A 16,761-nucleotide genomic window follows, 5' to 3' on the forward strand; every position below is an offset into this window, starting at 1 on the left:
ACAGAAATATCCACAAGCGGGCACGGTGATAAATTCAGACACCCCTTATGCCAGTGCCTCTGTAGAACATGCTGATTACACACTGGATCCCACCTGACCCTTATCTACGTTTTCACAGGATCCCAGAATGTGAAGAGTTGAAGGGCCCTGGAAAGCTCATCCAGTGCAATCCCCCCATGGAGCAGGAACACCCAGCTGAGGTTCCACAGGAAGGGGTCCAGGCGGGTTTGAATGTCTGCAGAGAAGGAGACTCCACAACCTCCCTGGGCAGCCTGGGCCAGGCTCTGACACCCTCACCCCAAACAAGTTTCTTCTCAAATTTAAGTGGAACCTCTTATGTTCCAGTTTGCACCCATTGCCCCTTGTCCTGTCACTGGCTGTCACCGAGAAGAGCCTGGCTCCATCCTCCTGACACTGCCCCTTTCCATATTGATCCCCATGAATGAGTCACCCCTCAGTCTCCTCTTGTCCAGCTCCAGAGCCCCAGCTCCCTCAGCCTTTCCTCACACGGGAGATGCTCCACTCCCTTCAGCATCTTGGTGGCTGCGCTGGACTCTCTGCAGCAGTTCCCTGTCCTTCTGGAACTGAGGGGCCACAACTGGACACAATATTCCAGGGGTGGTCTCCCCAGGGCAGAGCAGAGGGGCAGGAGAACCTCTCTGACCTACTGACCACCCCTCTTCTAATATACTTTTCCTTTTTAGTTTTTAACAACATGTCATTCTTATATATTTCTCTCTTTTCCTGTGTATCATCTCATCGACTGTGGTTTCCTGTGCCTGGAGGACGCTGCTTAAGCCGGGATTGCTAAGCTGGGCCTATTTCAGCCGCACGTTCATCTCCATTTCTCTCCAGTGCAGACTCAAAGGGTCGGTGCCGCTAACTTGCTTCTATCTACAGACTGTTAACAGCAACACTGCGGGATCAGTGGTGACATTTGGGAGTTTATTACGGATTATCGCGCTTTTTTCTGCCTTCTGGCCGGTTTTATCTGGCGTTGGGAAGCAAGCTGTGTCTGTTTTCCGTGTGTTTTCTGTCACGCTGCAAGGTGGCAGCCTCCGGCTTCCGAGGCGGCTCCGGAATAACCAGAAAAACGTCTTGTTTTTACAGAAATACATCCAAATGTGAATCTTGTCCTCCGTGCGGTGCCTCCTGTGCTGTCTGACGTTCTTCTTTCCCCTCGTTTGTCAGCGTCGGTCACGCAGGAGGTGTCGCAGGGCGATGGAGACGCTCGGGGCGGTTTTGTGGGGCGGTTTCTGGGGTTCCTGCTGTGCTCGAGAGGTGGTTGGACACGGTGGGTGACGTGAGGGGTTCAGGCTCGGGTTGCGCTGTCTGAGCTCCGCGCTCGGGGCTAATTCAGGGATGTCGGGAGAGACGGGAGCGAGGAGCAAGGGCAGAAGCGCGGTGAAAACACGGCTGGAAAGCCAGAGCCCTTCAGCTGAGACGCTGCTCTGGAAGCAGAAGCCGGCACTGGTTGATGTGAGAAGCACTTCGCCTCACCTGTGCTTGTTTTCCCAATATGGTCCACTTTGCCGCTTCAAGATACATTGGTATTAGAACTGTTCAGAGAAAGGATGGAGAGAATCACAGATGGTTTGGGTTGAAGAACCTTCCCAGCTCCCCCAGTGCCCCCCCTGCCATGACAGGGACATCTTCACCAGCTCAGGTTGCTCAGAGCCCCGTCCAGCCTGGCCTGGGATGTCTCCAGGGATGGTTCAGCCACCACCTCTCTGCCCAACCTGGGCCAGGCTCTCACCACCCTCAGGGCAACAATTTCTTCCTCATGTCCAACCTCAATCTCCCTCCTTTAGTTTAAACCATCACCCCTTGTCCTGTCACAACAGGCCCTGCTCAAAAGTCTCTTCACATCTTTCTTATGGGCCCTTTTAAGTCTGGAAAGGCCACACTAAGGTCTCCCTGGAGCTTCTCTTCTCCAGCTGAACACCCCAGCTCTCTCAGCCTGTCCTCCCAGCAGAGCTGTTCCAGCCTCGCATCATTCCTGTGGCTCCTCTGGCCCCTCTCCAGCAGCTCCATGTGTGTCCTGTGCTGAGGACCCAGAGCTGGACCAGCACTGCAGGGGGGTCTCACCAGAGCGGAGCAGAGGGGCAGAATCCCCTCCCTCCACCTGCTGCTCACGCTGCTGGGGATGCAGCCCAGGACACGGGTGGATTTCTGGGCTGCAAGCGCACGTTGCCGGCTCATGGCCAATCTTTCACCCCCAGCACCCCCAAGTCCTTCTCCTGGGGGCTGCTCTCCATCCCTCCATCCCCAGCCTGGATTTGTCCCTGGGATTTCCTTAACCCATAAACATACCTGGGCAGGTACCACCTCCCAGCCCTTTTACTGCTTAATTCACTTACAGACCTGTTGGCCCTGAGTTTGTTCATCTCGGTTCACACGTGCTCACGTTATTTTTGTAAAAATAGCTGCTTCTCCCCAGGAACAAGCGCCAGGAGCAGAAGAAACGGCCTCAAGTTGCGCCAGGGGAGGTTGAGGTTGGATGTGGGGAACAATTTCTTCCCCAAAGGGCTGTGGGGCATTGGAACAGGCTGCCCAGGGCAGTGCTGGAGTCACCATCCCTGGAGGGCTGGACAGACGGACATGAGGTTCTCAGGACATGGGGCAGGGACAGGAGTGGGGGGATGGTTGGACTCACTGATCGTGAGGGGCTTTTCCAGCCAAAATGATTCTGTGATTCTAAGAATCTGGAACTCACTAAAAACCTTGTCTCAACGATTCTTTTTATAACGCTGTGATTCAAAAAGTGTTGAGTAAACATCTTGCGAAGAACCCGAAACTTCCTGCTCTGCAGTTCTTCTTCTTTTTCTTTCTTTTTTGATCTAAATCACATGATTGTTACGACACATTTGATATAAACCTGTGAGGCTCGTTGGAGTGAGCCGGAATATAAAGCCACAGCAGCACCCGCTGCGCTTGAGAGTACAGAGATGTGGCACTTCAGGGGCTCACAGCTGCGTCACCCTCGTGTCACCTTGTCCCATTAGCTCATTTCTGCTCTGCGCACTAATTGCAGGACATGGGCTTAGCCCGAGGTGGACGAGCGGCCAAGTGAATGTGACCTTCTCCTCCAACAAGGTGTGAGAACAGAGAGAAGGAGAAATACCAAAGGAAGCGCCTGGAAAACATCTTCTCTGCACGTTCTTGCCTTTTATTTTATCTTTTTATCTTTATCTTCATCTTCATCTTCATCTTCATCTTCATCTTCATCTTTATCTTTCCAGCAGACTGGGGAGCAAAGTGGGTGAATGGGGAAAAGACAAAACCCTTCCTCGCTACAGATAACTCAGGGTGGGTTTGAAATACCGAGGCCTGAATGGAGACAACTGAAACAACCATTGAAACTGAAACAAAATAAACGTTTTAAGGCTATTTCAAAATCCCTCCAGAAAAGAAATACTTTAATCTCAAAAGATGGAAGAGGAAAGAGTGAAAAATGGGGACATTTGTTACAGAGTTAGGATAATAGGAGCGGGCTGAGCTGGTTTGTTGTGCCTGAGTGTGTGGCTTTGCCAATTTATTTAAGAAAATATGAATTGCTGGGGTTTATTTTTCGGCAGAGAGCTTGGCAAAGTGAAGGGGAGTTCTACCACCTTTGTTGCTTCTCTCTGCCCCCAGACTTCGCACTGGATCAGTTCTTGGGCAGCCTTGGAGATGTTGTGTGTTGGGAAAACAAGGTGAGAAGCGGCTTGGAATGGAAATCGTTACTTTGGGAACTGATAAGGTCTTTAAATGAGATGAAATGAAACGGTAATTGTCTACTGGACCTCTGAGCAGTCTTGAGTGTGAATGTTATGCAGTAGTTAATAGGATAAATGTTATATTTCCAGTTGCTGTTTCATAGAATCATTTTGGTTGGAAAAGCCCCTCAAGATCATCAAATCCAACTGTTACCCCACTGCCCCATGTCCTGAGAACCTCATGTCCGTCTGTCCAGCCCTCCAGGGATGGTGACTCCAGCACTGCCCTGGGCAGCCTGTTCCAATGCCCCACAGCCCTTTGGGGAAGAAATTGTTCCCACATCCAACCTCAACCTCCCCTGGTGCAACTTGAGGCCGTTTCCTCTCATCTAAGAGAGCCTGAGGAGTCCTAAAAGCTCTGAGCTGCTCATCCTTGCCATCGGTGCATCCTTTCAGGTAAATGCCAATGAGAAGCGGTGAGCTTGCCCTGGCCATGGGCAAACTCTGTGTTTTTAGGCTTGCGTGTTTGCAGTCTGCCACTCTGGACTCACAATACTCAATCTAAAAAATTCAGAGTATCAATGTACAGCCTGTGGGGTTTGCGAGGTCCATATAGCGACGATCCGGACTGCTGCTGCCGCAGACGTGGGGAGCGGAGATCGTAGAATCAGAGATTCATAGAATAGTTTGGGTTGAAGGGACCTTAAAGCTCCCCCAGTGCCACCCCTGCCATGACAGGGACATCTTCACCAGCTCAGGTTGCTCAGAGCCCCGTCCAGCCTGGCCTGGGATGTCTCCAGGGATGGTTCAGCCACCACCTCTCTGCCCAACCTGGGCCAGGCTCTCACCACCCTCAGGGCAACAATTCCTTATATCCAGCCTCAATCTCCCTCCTTTAGTTTAAAACCATCACCCCTTGTCCTGTCACAACAGGCCCTGCTCAAAAGTCTGTCCCCAAAAAGAAGCAGAGATGGAAACCCGTGGGGGAGCGCGTACTCCAGCTTTCTCCTAGAAAAACAAATCCTTGCTGTAAACAGAACCAGGAAGAAAAACAGTTTATTTCAGTGAAGGTAACTTTGCTTTTTAAAGCTGAACAAACCCAAAACAAAGGTGAGAAATTTGGGAAGCTTGGCTCCCTGCGGTTAAAGCCGAACAAGCGATACGTGCGGCCGATCTCAAAGCGCTGGCTCTTTTCAAGCCTCTGGGGTCTTGTCTCCTGCCCAGAGTCACTTCTCAGCCTTAATCCTTACACGGAGATTTCCCCTTGTGCTTTTTCCTGAAAAATATAAAGTTAAGGTTAATACAGCATATTCTGCTCAAATGGAGGTCATCTGGTTAGTGTGCAGAGTCCAGTGTTCTCACTTTTAAGGAATATATAGAGGAACAGTACAACTGTTTGGAAGCATGCACCTCCAGAGAGTGAATATATATATTTTTTGGTGAAATTTGCAACCACAGGATCCTGGGGAGGCAGGAGGATGAGTAATTTCAGGAGGATTAGACGCATTTGTGGAGGGTGAATCCAACAGGACCTTTAAATATAACAGTTTGGCTGCAAATTTTGGCCATCAGCAGAACATCAGGAGACCAGAACCACACAGAATCACAGATCCCAGAATGTCAGGGGCTGGAAGGGACCTGGAAAGCTCATCCAGTGCAATCCCCCCATGGAGCAGGAACACCCAGCTGAGGTTCCACAGGAAGGTGTCCAGGCGGGTTTGAATGTCTGCAGAGAAGGAGACTCCACAACCTCCCTGGGCAGCCTGGGCCAGGCTCTGACACCCTCACCAGGAACAAGTTTCTTCTCAAATTTAAGTGGAACCTTTTGTGTTCCAGTTTGCACTCATTACCCCTTGTCCTGTCACTGGTTGTCACCCAGAAGAGCCTGGCTCCATCCTCCTGACACTGCCCCTTTCCATATTGATCCCCAGGAATGAGTCCCCCTCAGTCTCCTCTTCTCCAGCTCCAGAGCCCCAGCTCCCTCAGCCTTTCCTCACACGGGAGATGCTCCACTCCCTCCAGCATCTTGGTGGCTGCGCTGGACTCTCTCCAGCAGTTCCCTGTCCTTCTGGAGCTGAGGGGCCACAACTGGACACAATATTCCAGGTGTGGTCTCCCCAGGGCAGAGCAGAGGGGCAGGAGAACCTCTCTGACCTACTGACCACCCCCTTCTAACCCACCCCAGGTACCATTGGCTTCCTGGCCACAAGGGCCCAGTGCTGGCTCATGCTCACCCTGCTGGCCCCAGGACCCCCAGCTCCCTTTCCCCTACACTGCTCTCCAACAGCTCCTTCCCCAACTTACACTGGAACCTGGGGTTGTTCCTGCCCAGATCCCAGACTCTACACTTGCCCTTGTTCTAGTTCATTCCATTTCTCCCCGCCCAACTCTCCAGCCTGTCCAGGTCTCTGATGGCAGCACAGCCTCTGGCGTGTCAGCCACTCCTCCCAGCTTGGTGTCCCCAGCAAACTTGCTGACAGTCACTCTATTCCCTCATCCAAGTCATTGATGAATATATTGAATAATCCCGGCCCAGCACTGCCCCCTGAGGCTCTGCACTGGATCCAGGCCTCTCAATTAACTTATGTTTTCTGTCTTGAGTGGCTTTTCTCATTAATAACATTTGCAAAGTTGTAGTGAAGTTCTCAAGTCACACAGCCTTGGCAGGATTAATTTACATGCATTTTATCAAGTCTGTCATTTATAGACTGCTGTGACGTTTAAAGCCCACACATGATGTTTTAACAACAAAGACGTCAGACTCAGGATACATTTCCTCAACTGCCTCTTCTTCTCTCCTCTGAATTGTTTTGTGAGTTATGCTAATACTCTATTAAAATTTTGATTAATCTCGTTATCTCTCTAATCTTTGCATTACGTTCAGCGCTTGATTTCATCAGCATCTTGTGACAGCGACAGCCACGCTTTAATTAAACTATTGACAGAAAAGAGTAATTTTCTGTGTCTTTTTATGTTCACTTGTCCTACGAGATGTGGTGGACCTTCTATGAGATGTGGTGGGCCTTCTATGAGATGTGGTGGACCTTCTATGAGATGTGGTGGGCCTTCTACAAGATGTGATGGACCTTCTACAAGATGTGGTGGACCTTCTACAAGATGTGGTGGACCTTCTACAAGATGTGGTGGACCTTCTACAAGATATGGTGAACCTTCTACGAGATGTGTTGAGCATTCTATGAGATGTGGTGGACCTTCTACAAGATGTGGTGGACCTTCTACAAGATATGGTGAACCTTCTATGAGATGTGTTGAGCATTCTATTAGATGTGGTGGACCTTCTATGAGACGTGGTGGGCCTTCTACAAGATGTGATGGACCTTCTATGAGATGTGGTGGACCTTCTACAAGATATGGTGGACCTTCTATGAGATGTGTTGAGCATTCTATGAGATGTGGTGGACCTTCTACAAGATGTGGTGGACCTTCTACAAGATATGGTGGACCTATGAGATGTGTTGGGCATTCTATGAGATGTGGTGGACCTTCTATGAGACATGGTGGGCCTTCTACAAAATGTGATGGACCTTCTATGAGATGTGTTAGACATTATACAAGATATGGTGGACCTTCTATGAGATGTGTTGAGCATTCTATGAGATGTGGTGGACCTTCTACAAGATGTGGTGGACCTTCTACAAGATATGGTGGACCTATGAGATGTGTTGGGCATTCTATGAGATGTGGTGGACCTTCTATGAGACATGGTGGGCCTTCTACAAAATGTGATGGACCTTCTATGAGATGTGTTAGACATTATACAAGATATGGTGGACCTTCTATGAGATGTGTTGGGCGTTCTATGAGGTGTGGTGGACCTTCTATGAGATGTGGTGGGCCTTCTACAAGATGTGATGGACCTTCTATGAGATGTGTTGGGCATTCTATGAGGTGTGGTGGACCTTCTATGAGATGTGGTGGACCTTCTACAAGATATGGTGGACCTTCTATGAGATGTGTTGGGCATTCTGTGACATGTGATGGACCTTCTACAAGATGTGGTGGACCTTCTACAAGATGTGTAGACCTCCTCAGCGCTCTATAAAAATACACAAATACACAGTGTTTTTTTCACTTCTTCCTCCCCCAAAATCCCTTGTGTGGCACTTTAATCTCATCATTTTTTGTTCTGCCCACAATAAACCTAAAAAGCGAGGTCTCCATTGTGGTTGCCTTGAATGTATTTGGGGGTTATTATCCAATAACCCACATCTTCCATTTTTTTCTTGAGGACCATGAGTTTCTGAGCCCAGCGCTCTTCTCTGGGCCTCCCTGGGTGATCCCTACGCACATTTGCTGCTCTTCTTTCATACTACAGTTTGTATTGTTTCCTTGGAAAAGCTGATCTGATAAAACTGCACCAGCTTTGACGTAGTTTAGGTTTAGCCAGATTCCTGGAGGATAGAGCAGAGGCTTGAACTTGACCCTCCTGCCTGGACACTACAATTTCTGCCACCTCCTATTACTCATTTTGGGAGAAATATTTGTCCCAATGTAGACAAAACTCTTATTTCCTGACAAGGGCCAGCGTTTTGTTTGTACTTGTTCAGCTGTGTTGTTGTGCTGATGCCAGCTCTTGAAGCAGTCAGTCTGAATTCACTTCTATTTATGGGAACTCGGTATTTTTCACCCTAAACTGTCTCCTGACATAAACCAAACTGCTTCTCTGCAGGTATTCTGCACATGCTCTTTGGGTTTATCCTCACTGGCAGCTTTCGACTTACACTGGGGGAGCAAAAACTACCGAGAAAGGAAGAAGATGTTTAGGAAACACTGCAAAGTTACAGTTTTCCAAACCCCTTTGAGAATGTGGTTTTTAAACTGGAGATGGGAGAACACACTTACTTCATTTGCAGGAGAACGAATGCTCTTCTGTCGTCGTTTTTCCTGTTTTTTACGTCGACACCTATAACATAAAGTGCTCAGTGAACGGAACTTTAGATTTAATGCAGAATGAGATGCTTTAGTTCATGGATGAGCACCTTATGATATATATATATATTTTAATTGTATTCTCTGACGTGGATATGTGAAATGATGGGAAAATAAGATTGGGAAATAAGTTAAAACCCGTCTCTTACCTGAGATAGAACAAACCACTGTGGGAAGGGAAAAACACTAATTCTATCTGCTCTAGAGACTATAAAATAGGGTAGAAACAACTAAATTGGTTGTACATGAGGCAGCTGGGTGCTCGATAGTCTTGCTGCAAAGAGCAGAACAAATCTCCCTGTTCTTTCTCCTACTTTTTGGCAGGATAAGTTGACACAGGAAATCGGAAGCATGTGGATGTGCAGGGATCACGGAGGGGAAGGTCGTAATTCATTTTCTGCTTTGGGATTTCGTCTCCTGTCACGTTCCCGTTTTCTTTCGGTTAAGCTTATAAACCCGTTTGACCTGGGAAAAATGTGCGAAACGGTAAGAGGATAAAGGAGAATTTATCCTCCGCACACTATCTAGAAATATTTCCCTTTTTTCAACTTTCGTTCGTGCTCTTCAGCGAATGAAAAAAAGCGAAAATCAAAGGAAATGGTAAAAAAAAAAAAAACCATCGGATGAAATGTGCCGAAAGAAGAAAAAAGTAAGAGCTGTTCCAAAAATACAGAACTTAATGAAAATTATCCCAAAGTCAGACAACAATGTTAATTTAAAAATTTCTGCGGAAAACTTTTTAAGAAGTGCCAGAAAGGACTGGAAACGATTAAGCTGTAGCTGCCATTTTTGGATAAGAGGCAGTTGTGGGGAAGCTCTGTTAATGGATTGGTGGCATTAACCTTCAGATTGAAACAAGAGCAGCTTGGTTTATGAGAGAAGTGGCCAATGTTGCACCGTGATCTCGTAGCGAGGCCCTTCAGGGGAAGTAATTGGTTAGAAATTGTGAAATGTGCCTCAGTTTTGCCAGGTGGTGTGAAGATCAGTGGAGCTTTACGTACCTGTGAAACCACAGAGAAATGGAGTTCTTCTTGTACATCAAAAAGGCCGAAATAAAGAAGAACAAAAGGAGTATTAAAGCAGCATTTCCAAATTTCTTGACAGCTCTCAGCACTTGGAATGGAAGGGAGAAAGAGAGAATGTTATGCTCTGTGTACATCATAGAATCAGAGAACCATTTTGGTTGGAAAAGTCACTTGAGATCATCGGGTCCAACCATAACCCACCCCCAGCACTGCCCCATGTCCTGAGAACCTCATGTCCGTCTGTCCAACCCTCCAGGGATGGTGACTCCAGCACTGCCCTGGGCAGCCTGTTCCAATGCCCCACAGCCCTTTGGGGAAGAAATTGTTCCCACATCCAACCTCAACCTCCCCTGGCGCAACTTGAGGCCGTTTCCTCTGCTCCTGGCGCTTGTTGGAAGGACCTTCCCAGCTCCCCCAGTGCCCCCCCTGCCATGACAGGGACATCTTCACCAGCTCAGGTTGCTCAGAGCCCCGTCCAGCCTGGCCTGGGATGTCTCCAGGGATGGTTCATCCACCACCTCTCTGCCCAACCTGGGCCAGGCTCTCACCACCCTCAGGGCAACAATTTCTTCCTCATGTCCAACCTGAATCTCTCTCCTTTAGTTTAAAACCATCACCCCTTGTCCTATCACAACAGGCCCTGCTCAAAACCTGTCCCCATCTTTCTTCTTGGCACCCTTTTAAGCATGGAAAGGCCGCACTAAGGTCTCCCTGGAGCTTCTCTTCTCCAGCTGAACACCCCAGCTCTCTCAGCCTGTCCTCCCAGCAGAGCTGTTCCAGCCTCGCATCATTCCTGGGGCTCCTCTGGCCCCTCTCCAGCAGCTCCATGTTTGACATATGAACTGTTAATCTGCTCAAAAGAACCACATTCCCGCAGTGCCAGTGGGCCCGTTGCTGCCTGAGTCACTTGGCCAAATGAACAGCGGGAAGATCTGATGGTTCTTTGTCAGTAACAGAACTAATGAGTGAAGAACGTTGTCAGCTGTCGGGTGCTGATGGCTTTGCGCAGTACAGCTGAGTGACCTCCTGGTATTTCTTAATCAGCCAGACAGAATATCTAAAGTACAGGAAGGCAGGAGTACATGTCTCAGAGGTACATGCCGGGATTATATTTATGTCCTGTCCTCTCAGGATTGGAGATCTCTGTTAAGAGGAGCGGAAGATTCCCCTAAGAGGGTTTTGATGAGCTCATAAGACACCCATCATAAAGCATCTTGATGAGCTGTGCGCTGGCTGCTCGACCCCTGCGCTTAATGGAATCGATCTGGAGCTGGTGTGGGTGCCCTGGGAATAGTCTGGTGGAGTCAGGCAGGGCAAGCACAACTGGCATTGTCCTACACGTGCGGAAGGAATTTTTGATGCTGAGGGTGGTGAGAGCCTGGCCCAGGTTGGGCAGAGAGGTGGTGGATGAACCATCCCTGGAGACATCCCAGGCCAGGCTGGACGGGGCTCTGAGCAACCTGAGCTGGTGAAGATGTCCCTGCTCATGGCAGGGGTGGCACTGGGGGAGCTGGGAAGGTCCATTCAACCCAAACTATTCTATGGTTCTAGGGAATGATAAAAAAGGTGTGAGAATAGAAAAGAAAAAAACCTGACATGACTAAATGGCAAAGGATAACGGGATCCCTGAATGAAGTCTGAGGCGATCTGAAAGTGTAAATGGAGAACTTCTGAACTTGAACAAAAATTAAATTTAAGTCAGGCAATGTGATGTGCAGAGAGGTCCCACCTCATGGCACTTACAGTACAAAGAAGGGGGTGGTCCACTGTCAATGCTGCCTCCAAATCCTTCCAGCTTGCAGAACGGAGGGCGCCATCCAAAATCACAGTGACAATTGTTCTTATTGTTGCACACCTAAAAGAAAACACACCTTTTATGACATGAAAATTTAAGAAATCGTGACTATTTCCTCATGCCAAGACAAGCCTTGAGGTGCTGGAGCGAGTGGAGAGAAGGGAACGGAGCTGGTGAGGGGCTGGAGCACAAGTGTGATGGGAGCGGCTGAGGGACCTGGGGGGTTCAGCTGGAGAACAGGAGCTGAGGGGAGACCTTCTGATCTCTGAACTGCCTGAAAGGAGCTTGGAGCCAGGGGGGTCGGGCTCTGCTCCCCAGGAACAAGCGCCAGGAGCAGAGGAAACGGCCTCAAGTTGCGCCAGGGGAGGTTGAGGTTGGATGTGGGAACAATTTCTTCCCCAAAGGGCTGTGGGGCATTGGAACAGGCTGCCCAGGGCAGTGCTGGAGTCACCATCCCTGGAGGGCTGGACAGACGGACAGGAGGTTCTCAGGACATGGGGCAGTGTTGGGGTGTGGGAACGATTGGACTCAATGATCTTGAGGGGCTTTTCCAACCAAAATGATTCTATGATCCTATGATTCCGTTATGGCAACCTATATCTCAAATATGTCCAAAATTACTTTGTCACCTTCACGTGATTCAAAGATTATGGCTTTTCCTACGAGATAAGTCCATGAGTCCCTTGATCGCACTTTGTTTTGTCCTCTCCAGGCTGGATTACTCAGCTCCTGAGTTCCTTGGTTCTCACTCATGGTCTGTAACAGCTGAATCTCTCACGGGCTGCAGCGAGAGCTGATGAGCAGCCTGAGCGTCCCCACCATGGACCAGGAGCAGAGCAAGGAGATCTCCTGGGTTTAATTCTGGACTTGTCCTGTGCAGGGACAGGAGTTGGACTCAATGAACCTTGTGGCTCCCTCCCAACTCAGGACATTCTGTGATGCTACTGCCCTGGTTTTGGGCCATGCTGCCATGTGGGTCCACGGGCAGCCCACGTTGGTGCAAATGCTGAGGTGATGCAGAATTGAGCCTCTCTAATCCTCTTTAGATGCTCGTTGGCTGATTTCCTATTATATGTTATTAGTCCGTGTTTGCGTTATTGTTTGATAGATTGGACCCATGGCTCTGCTCCCCAACATCTCAAATTTGCACACCCACGTAGGTTGTGACAGTTTCCTACCCAAACGTAGCGGCTCCATTTCGAGTAACGTTTTTCTCCTGTGGAGATGGGGTTGAGGTTATTAACACCTTTCTTCACTCATTGGTGCAGCCCAAACCATACAAAGCAATCACTATTAATTTTCAGGGATGTGTGTTTAAGTTTGGAGAACCGCTTCCCAGGAAAAAAGTGTGTTTTTTTGGGTTATAACCTTTCTCTCTGGAGACAACAATATACGTGATTATTCCAGCTTCTTGAAGAACACAAGAACTTCTGGTGGGGACAGAGCAGAAGAAAAGCAGATCTCAGACTCTCCCAGTTACAGGTTTATAGAGTGCCAGTAACTTCTCTTACTGGTCCTCAGAACTATTTCAGGTAAAGGACAGATGGTAGAAAACCTTCCCTTTGCGTCCACATTAACACCCACACAGTTGGGCTTATCTACAACAATATTTGTCTGGAAAGAGGAGCAGGCACCTTGAATGTGGTGCCATAAAAAAATCCACACTTGGAATAATTCTGCCGGTATGAACGTTTGAAATGTAGTTTTCTGTAAGGCTAAGTGCAGCCAATGTACAGAATCTACCTTCATTTTTCTGGTATTTGTAAGGAAAACAAAGCTACAGAACCGAGCTTGCATTTTTAGATCTCTCCAATTCCCATCAATTTAAATTCAGTAGCGCTGACAGACGCAATGGATGAAGCGTTATCACGTGGAAGTTGGTTTTCACGATATTTGAGGGGACAGAGAAGAAAAACGGTAAATATAATTAAAAAATGTAGCTATGAAGAGGTGTGAACAGCCAGAGCAGAATCTGGGAGGACAATCATGAGTGAAAATGAAAATAATCTCTGTGCTGCTGAAGCAGGAATGATTCTGGACTTCTAATGCTGCTTTTGAGAGACAAATTTATATTTTGTGTATTCCATTCAAAGGATACGGAAATGTTTTCTACCCACCCCTCTCTCATGGCATTTTCTCTCCCTGCAATCGCTGTCGAGAAAGGCTGCGCTGACACATGTCCTGTTCACACATATCTGCAGAAAGAGGCAGATTTATTAGTGAAATGATAAAATGGATGATATCAGGAAAGGGCACTGACTGGTGAATAGGGGTAAAAGTAGCGAGAAACAGCCCGGCAAGTATTTTTAGCCCTTTGTTTCATTCAAGAGTTTTCTTTCCCTCTCTTCCAACAAGACTTAAGGAGCATAAAGTGCAGCTCTTGCGTTCCAGGCTCAAGACAACCCAAAGGAGAGGCTGAACAAACACGTTGAGGGCTACAAAATGCACAGAAACCACTTCTGTGTCAGGGTCTTGGTAATTAAACAGTGAAAGCGATTGGAGGTTGTGCCAGCGTTAGTAGGAAGTAATTGCAATTTAGTTATTTTTGGAATTAATGTTTGCGTTTGGTGGTGTGAAACCCATGTCTCCTGAAAGGATGACTCTACTGAAGCCAACACTGAGCAGCTCCTTCCCTTTTGGTGGAACTCAGCACCTCTGTTTCTGTTAGAAAGACTTTCCTTGCCATGTAATAGCAGGGAACTCCTTTAGTGCATCACCACCTTGAGAGGAATTCGGTCCTTGCGTGGGTCAAAGGGAAAAATTGAGCCCTGTTCTTGGAATAAAACTTTGAATTCTTTTGCGTGCACAACAAAACAACGTTGGCGTTGGTTAGGAGCTTCAAAAGAAGAGCAAAAAAGCTATTGTGTTAGCCTCTCTGAGTGAAAACACCCACAAAACCAATACAAGATGTTGCTATTTATCAGCTGTTAAAGGAGGCTTTATCAAAAGGCTCTACGGGGCTTGAATTCAAGACCAAGATAATCTCCTTTAGGAACAAATACCTTCATTTAATCTCCATCCTGTACTGTTTGTATATCCTCTAGTTTTCTAAGGGTACCTTGTTCCTACCGCACGAGGTGCCGTCTTTCACGGATCCCACGTCAGGGGTGTCTGTAGCCAGGTGGAATTCGAGTCCCCAGCAGATCTCATCGTTCATGATGGTCTGAACCACGGTCTCGCCGTCGTGCCTGATGGGCACGCGATTGACGTTGGTGCACTGCACTCTTCCACACAGGACATCCCTGGGACGGACAAAGAGCTTGAGAGGCCTGTAGAGACATCTGACAATGACAAGGCCAAGTGCAAGGTCCTGCACCTGAGTCGGGGCAACCCCCGGTGTCAATGCAGGCTGGGGATGGAGGGATGGAGAGCAGCCCCCAGGAGAAGGACTTGGGGGTGCTGGGGGTGAAAGATTGGCCATGAGCCGGCAACGTGCGCTTGCAGCCCAGAAATCCACCCATGTCCTGGGCTGCATCCCCAGCAGCGTGAGCAGCAGGGGGAGGGAGGGGATTCTGCCCCTCTGCTCCGCTCTGGTGAGACCCCCCTGCAGTGCTGGTCCAGCTCTGGGTCCTCAGCACAGGACACACATGGACCTGCTGGAGAGGGGCCAGAGGAGCCCCAGGAATGATGCGAGGCTGGAACAGCTCTGCTGGGAGGACAGGCTGAGAGAGCTGGGGTGTTCAGCTGGAGAAGAGAAGCTCCGAGGAGACCTTAGTGCGGCCTTTCCTGACTTGGAAGTGTCCAAGAAGAAAGATGGGGACAGGTTTTGAACAGGGCCTGTTGTGATAGTACAAGGGGTGATGGTTTTAAACTAAAGGAGGGAGATTCAGGCCAGACATGAGAAGGAAATTGTTGCCCTGAGGGTGGCGAGAGCCTGGCCCAGGTTGGGCAGAGAGGTGGTGGCTGAACCATCCCTGGAGACATCCCAGGCCAGGCTGGACGGGGCTCTGAGCAACCTGAGCTGGTGAAGATGTCCCTGTCATGGCAGGGGTGGCACTGGGGGAGTTGGGAAGGTCCTTCCAACACAACCCTTCTGTGATTCTATGATCTCAAGTTGTGATCCATGGTTTTACACACCCTCGTGCAAAGTTGACCTTTGCAGCTCACACACTTGGAGCAACCCTGGACATGGTCAGAGGTTCCAGCTGTTCAGGATCAATCCTTTTAGGTAGTTTGCATTCAAACAGCCTTTTTTGAGGTTAAGCCATTTAACTGGTATTGGAACAGACTCTTATGTCAGTTGGTGTCATAGCCTTGGGCATGTAGGCACAACCCTTTGAAGTATCTCCAGAAGCTACAGAGACACTTCCATTTGACTCTTTGACCCTCACTTATAATGCATTTTTTTCCATTTTATATACTGCATGAGAAATACTGCTGTTTATGCCAGGAAGAATTGGATGTACTTATTCTAAAACTCATATCTGTGCCCAGAGGTGACAACAGTTAGAAGCTCAAGTGCTGCCTCTGTAGGAAAAGAGTGAAGTAGCTCAAATTCTGAATTTGCGCCCTAGTGTCTCCCCTAACGACAGCAATGCCGTCCTACTTGGTGAACTGCCAAAGTACAAGCCTCAAGTTGCACCAGGGGAGGTTGAGGTTGGATGTGGGGAACAATTTCTTCCCCAAAGGGCTGTGGGGCATTGGAACAGGCTGCCCAGGGCAGTGCTGGAGTCACCATCCCTGGAGGGCTGGACAGACGGACATGAGGTTCTCAGGACAGGGGGCAGGGACAGGGGTGGGGGACGGTTGGACTTGATGATCTTGAGGGTCTCTTCCAACCAAAATGATTCTGTGATTCTAAGAAAGGTTAGGTACTAGCAACTGCATATTTTTGACTGAGTAATACGTGTAGGGACAGCAAATCTGCAAAGTCCTGGTGAACAACCTTCTTCGTTTTGAATTGGCCATATCTACACCCAAGTGTGAGTCTTTCTCAGCAGGTCCTGCTCTCAGGACAGGACAAGAGAGAAGGGCTTGGAGAGTGCTGAGTTCAGAGATTGAGAGATAGCACTCCACAACAATGTCCTGTCTAGGGATGTCCTTCAAAATGCTCGGAGGAAAGGCCATTGCATCCTAAGGAACGGAGGTGCAAGCAGGTTTCCTCTGTCCTTTTGAAATAGTGTTCTTGGGTGCATCTTCTGGTGGTGCTCTGGAAACAGGGCTCAGAGTAGAACATCTAAGGAGGAACATCAAGTCTCCTCAAGAAGTCAGTCTGTGCCCTGAAGGGAACAGCCTGTGAGGAAAGGTTTATTCATCCAACAGGAGGGATAAAACCATGAAATGGGCTGCCCAG

At 48.6% G+C, this 16,761-nt stretch overlaps 1 protein-coding gene across 1 annotated transcript in view; it reads right to left on the reverse strand.

Annotated features, from left to right (window-relative positions):
• Positions 1 to 4,738: 4,738 nt before the first annotated feature.
• Positions 4,739 to 16,761, reverse strand: part of LOC136099776 (disintegrin and metalloproteinase domain-containing protein 21-like) — a 34,156-nt gene continuing 22,133 nt past the window's right edge. The window contains 6 exon segments of the mRNA XM_071803629.1: positions 4,739 to 4,974; positions 8,562 to 8,622; positions 9,650 to 9,761; positions 11,417 to 11,528; positions 13,586 to 13,663; positions 14,527 to 14,710. Of these exon segments, the coding sequence (XP_071659730.1) occupies positions 4,945 to 4,974; positions 8,562 to 8,622; positions 9,650 to 9,761; positions 11,417 to 11,528; positions 13,586 to 13,663; positions 14,527 to 14,710 (577 nt within the window). The 3' untranslated portion in view covers positions 4,739 to 4,944.

This window comes from Patagioenas fasciata, chromosome 1, assembly GCF_037038585.1.
Source record: "Patagioenas fasciata isolate bPatFas1 chromosome 1, bPatFas1.hap1, whole genome shotgun sequence".
Classification (NCBI taxonomy): Eukaryota; Metazoa; Chordata; class Aves; order Columbiformes; family Columbidae; genus Patagioenas; species Patagioenas fasciata.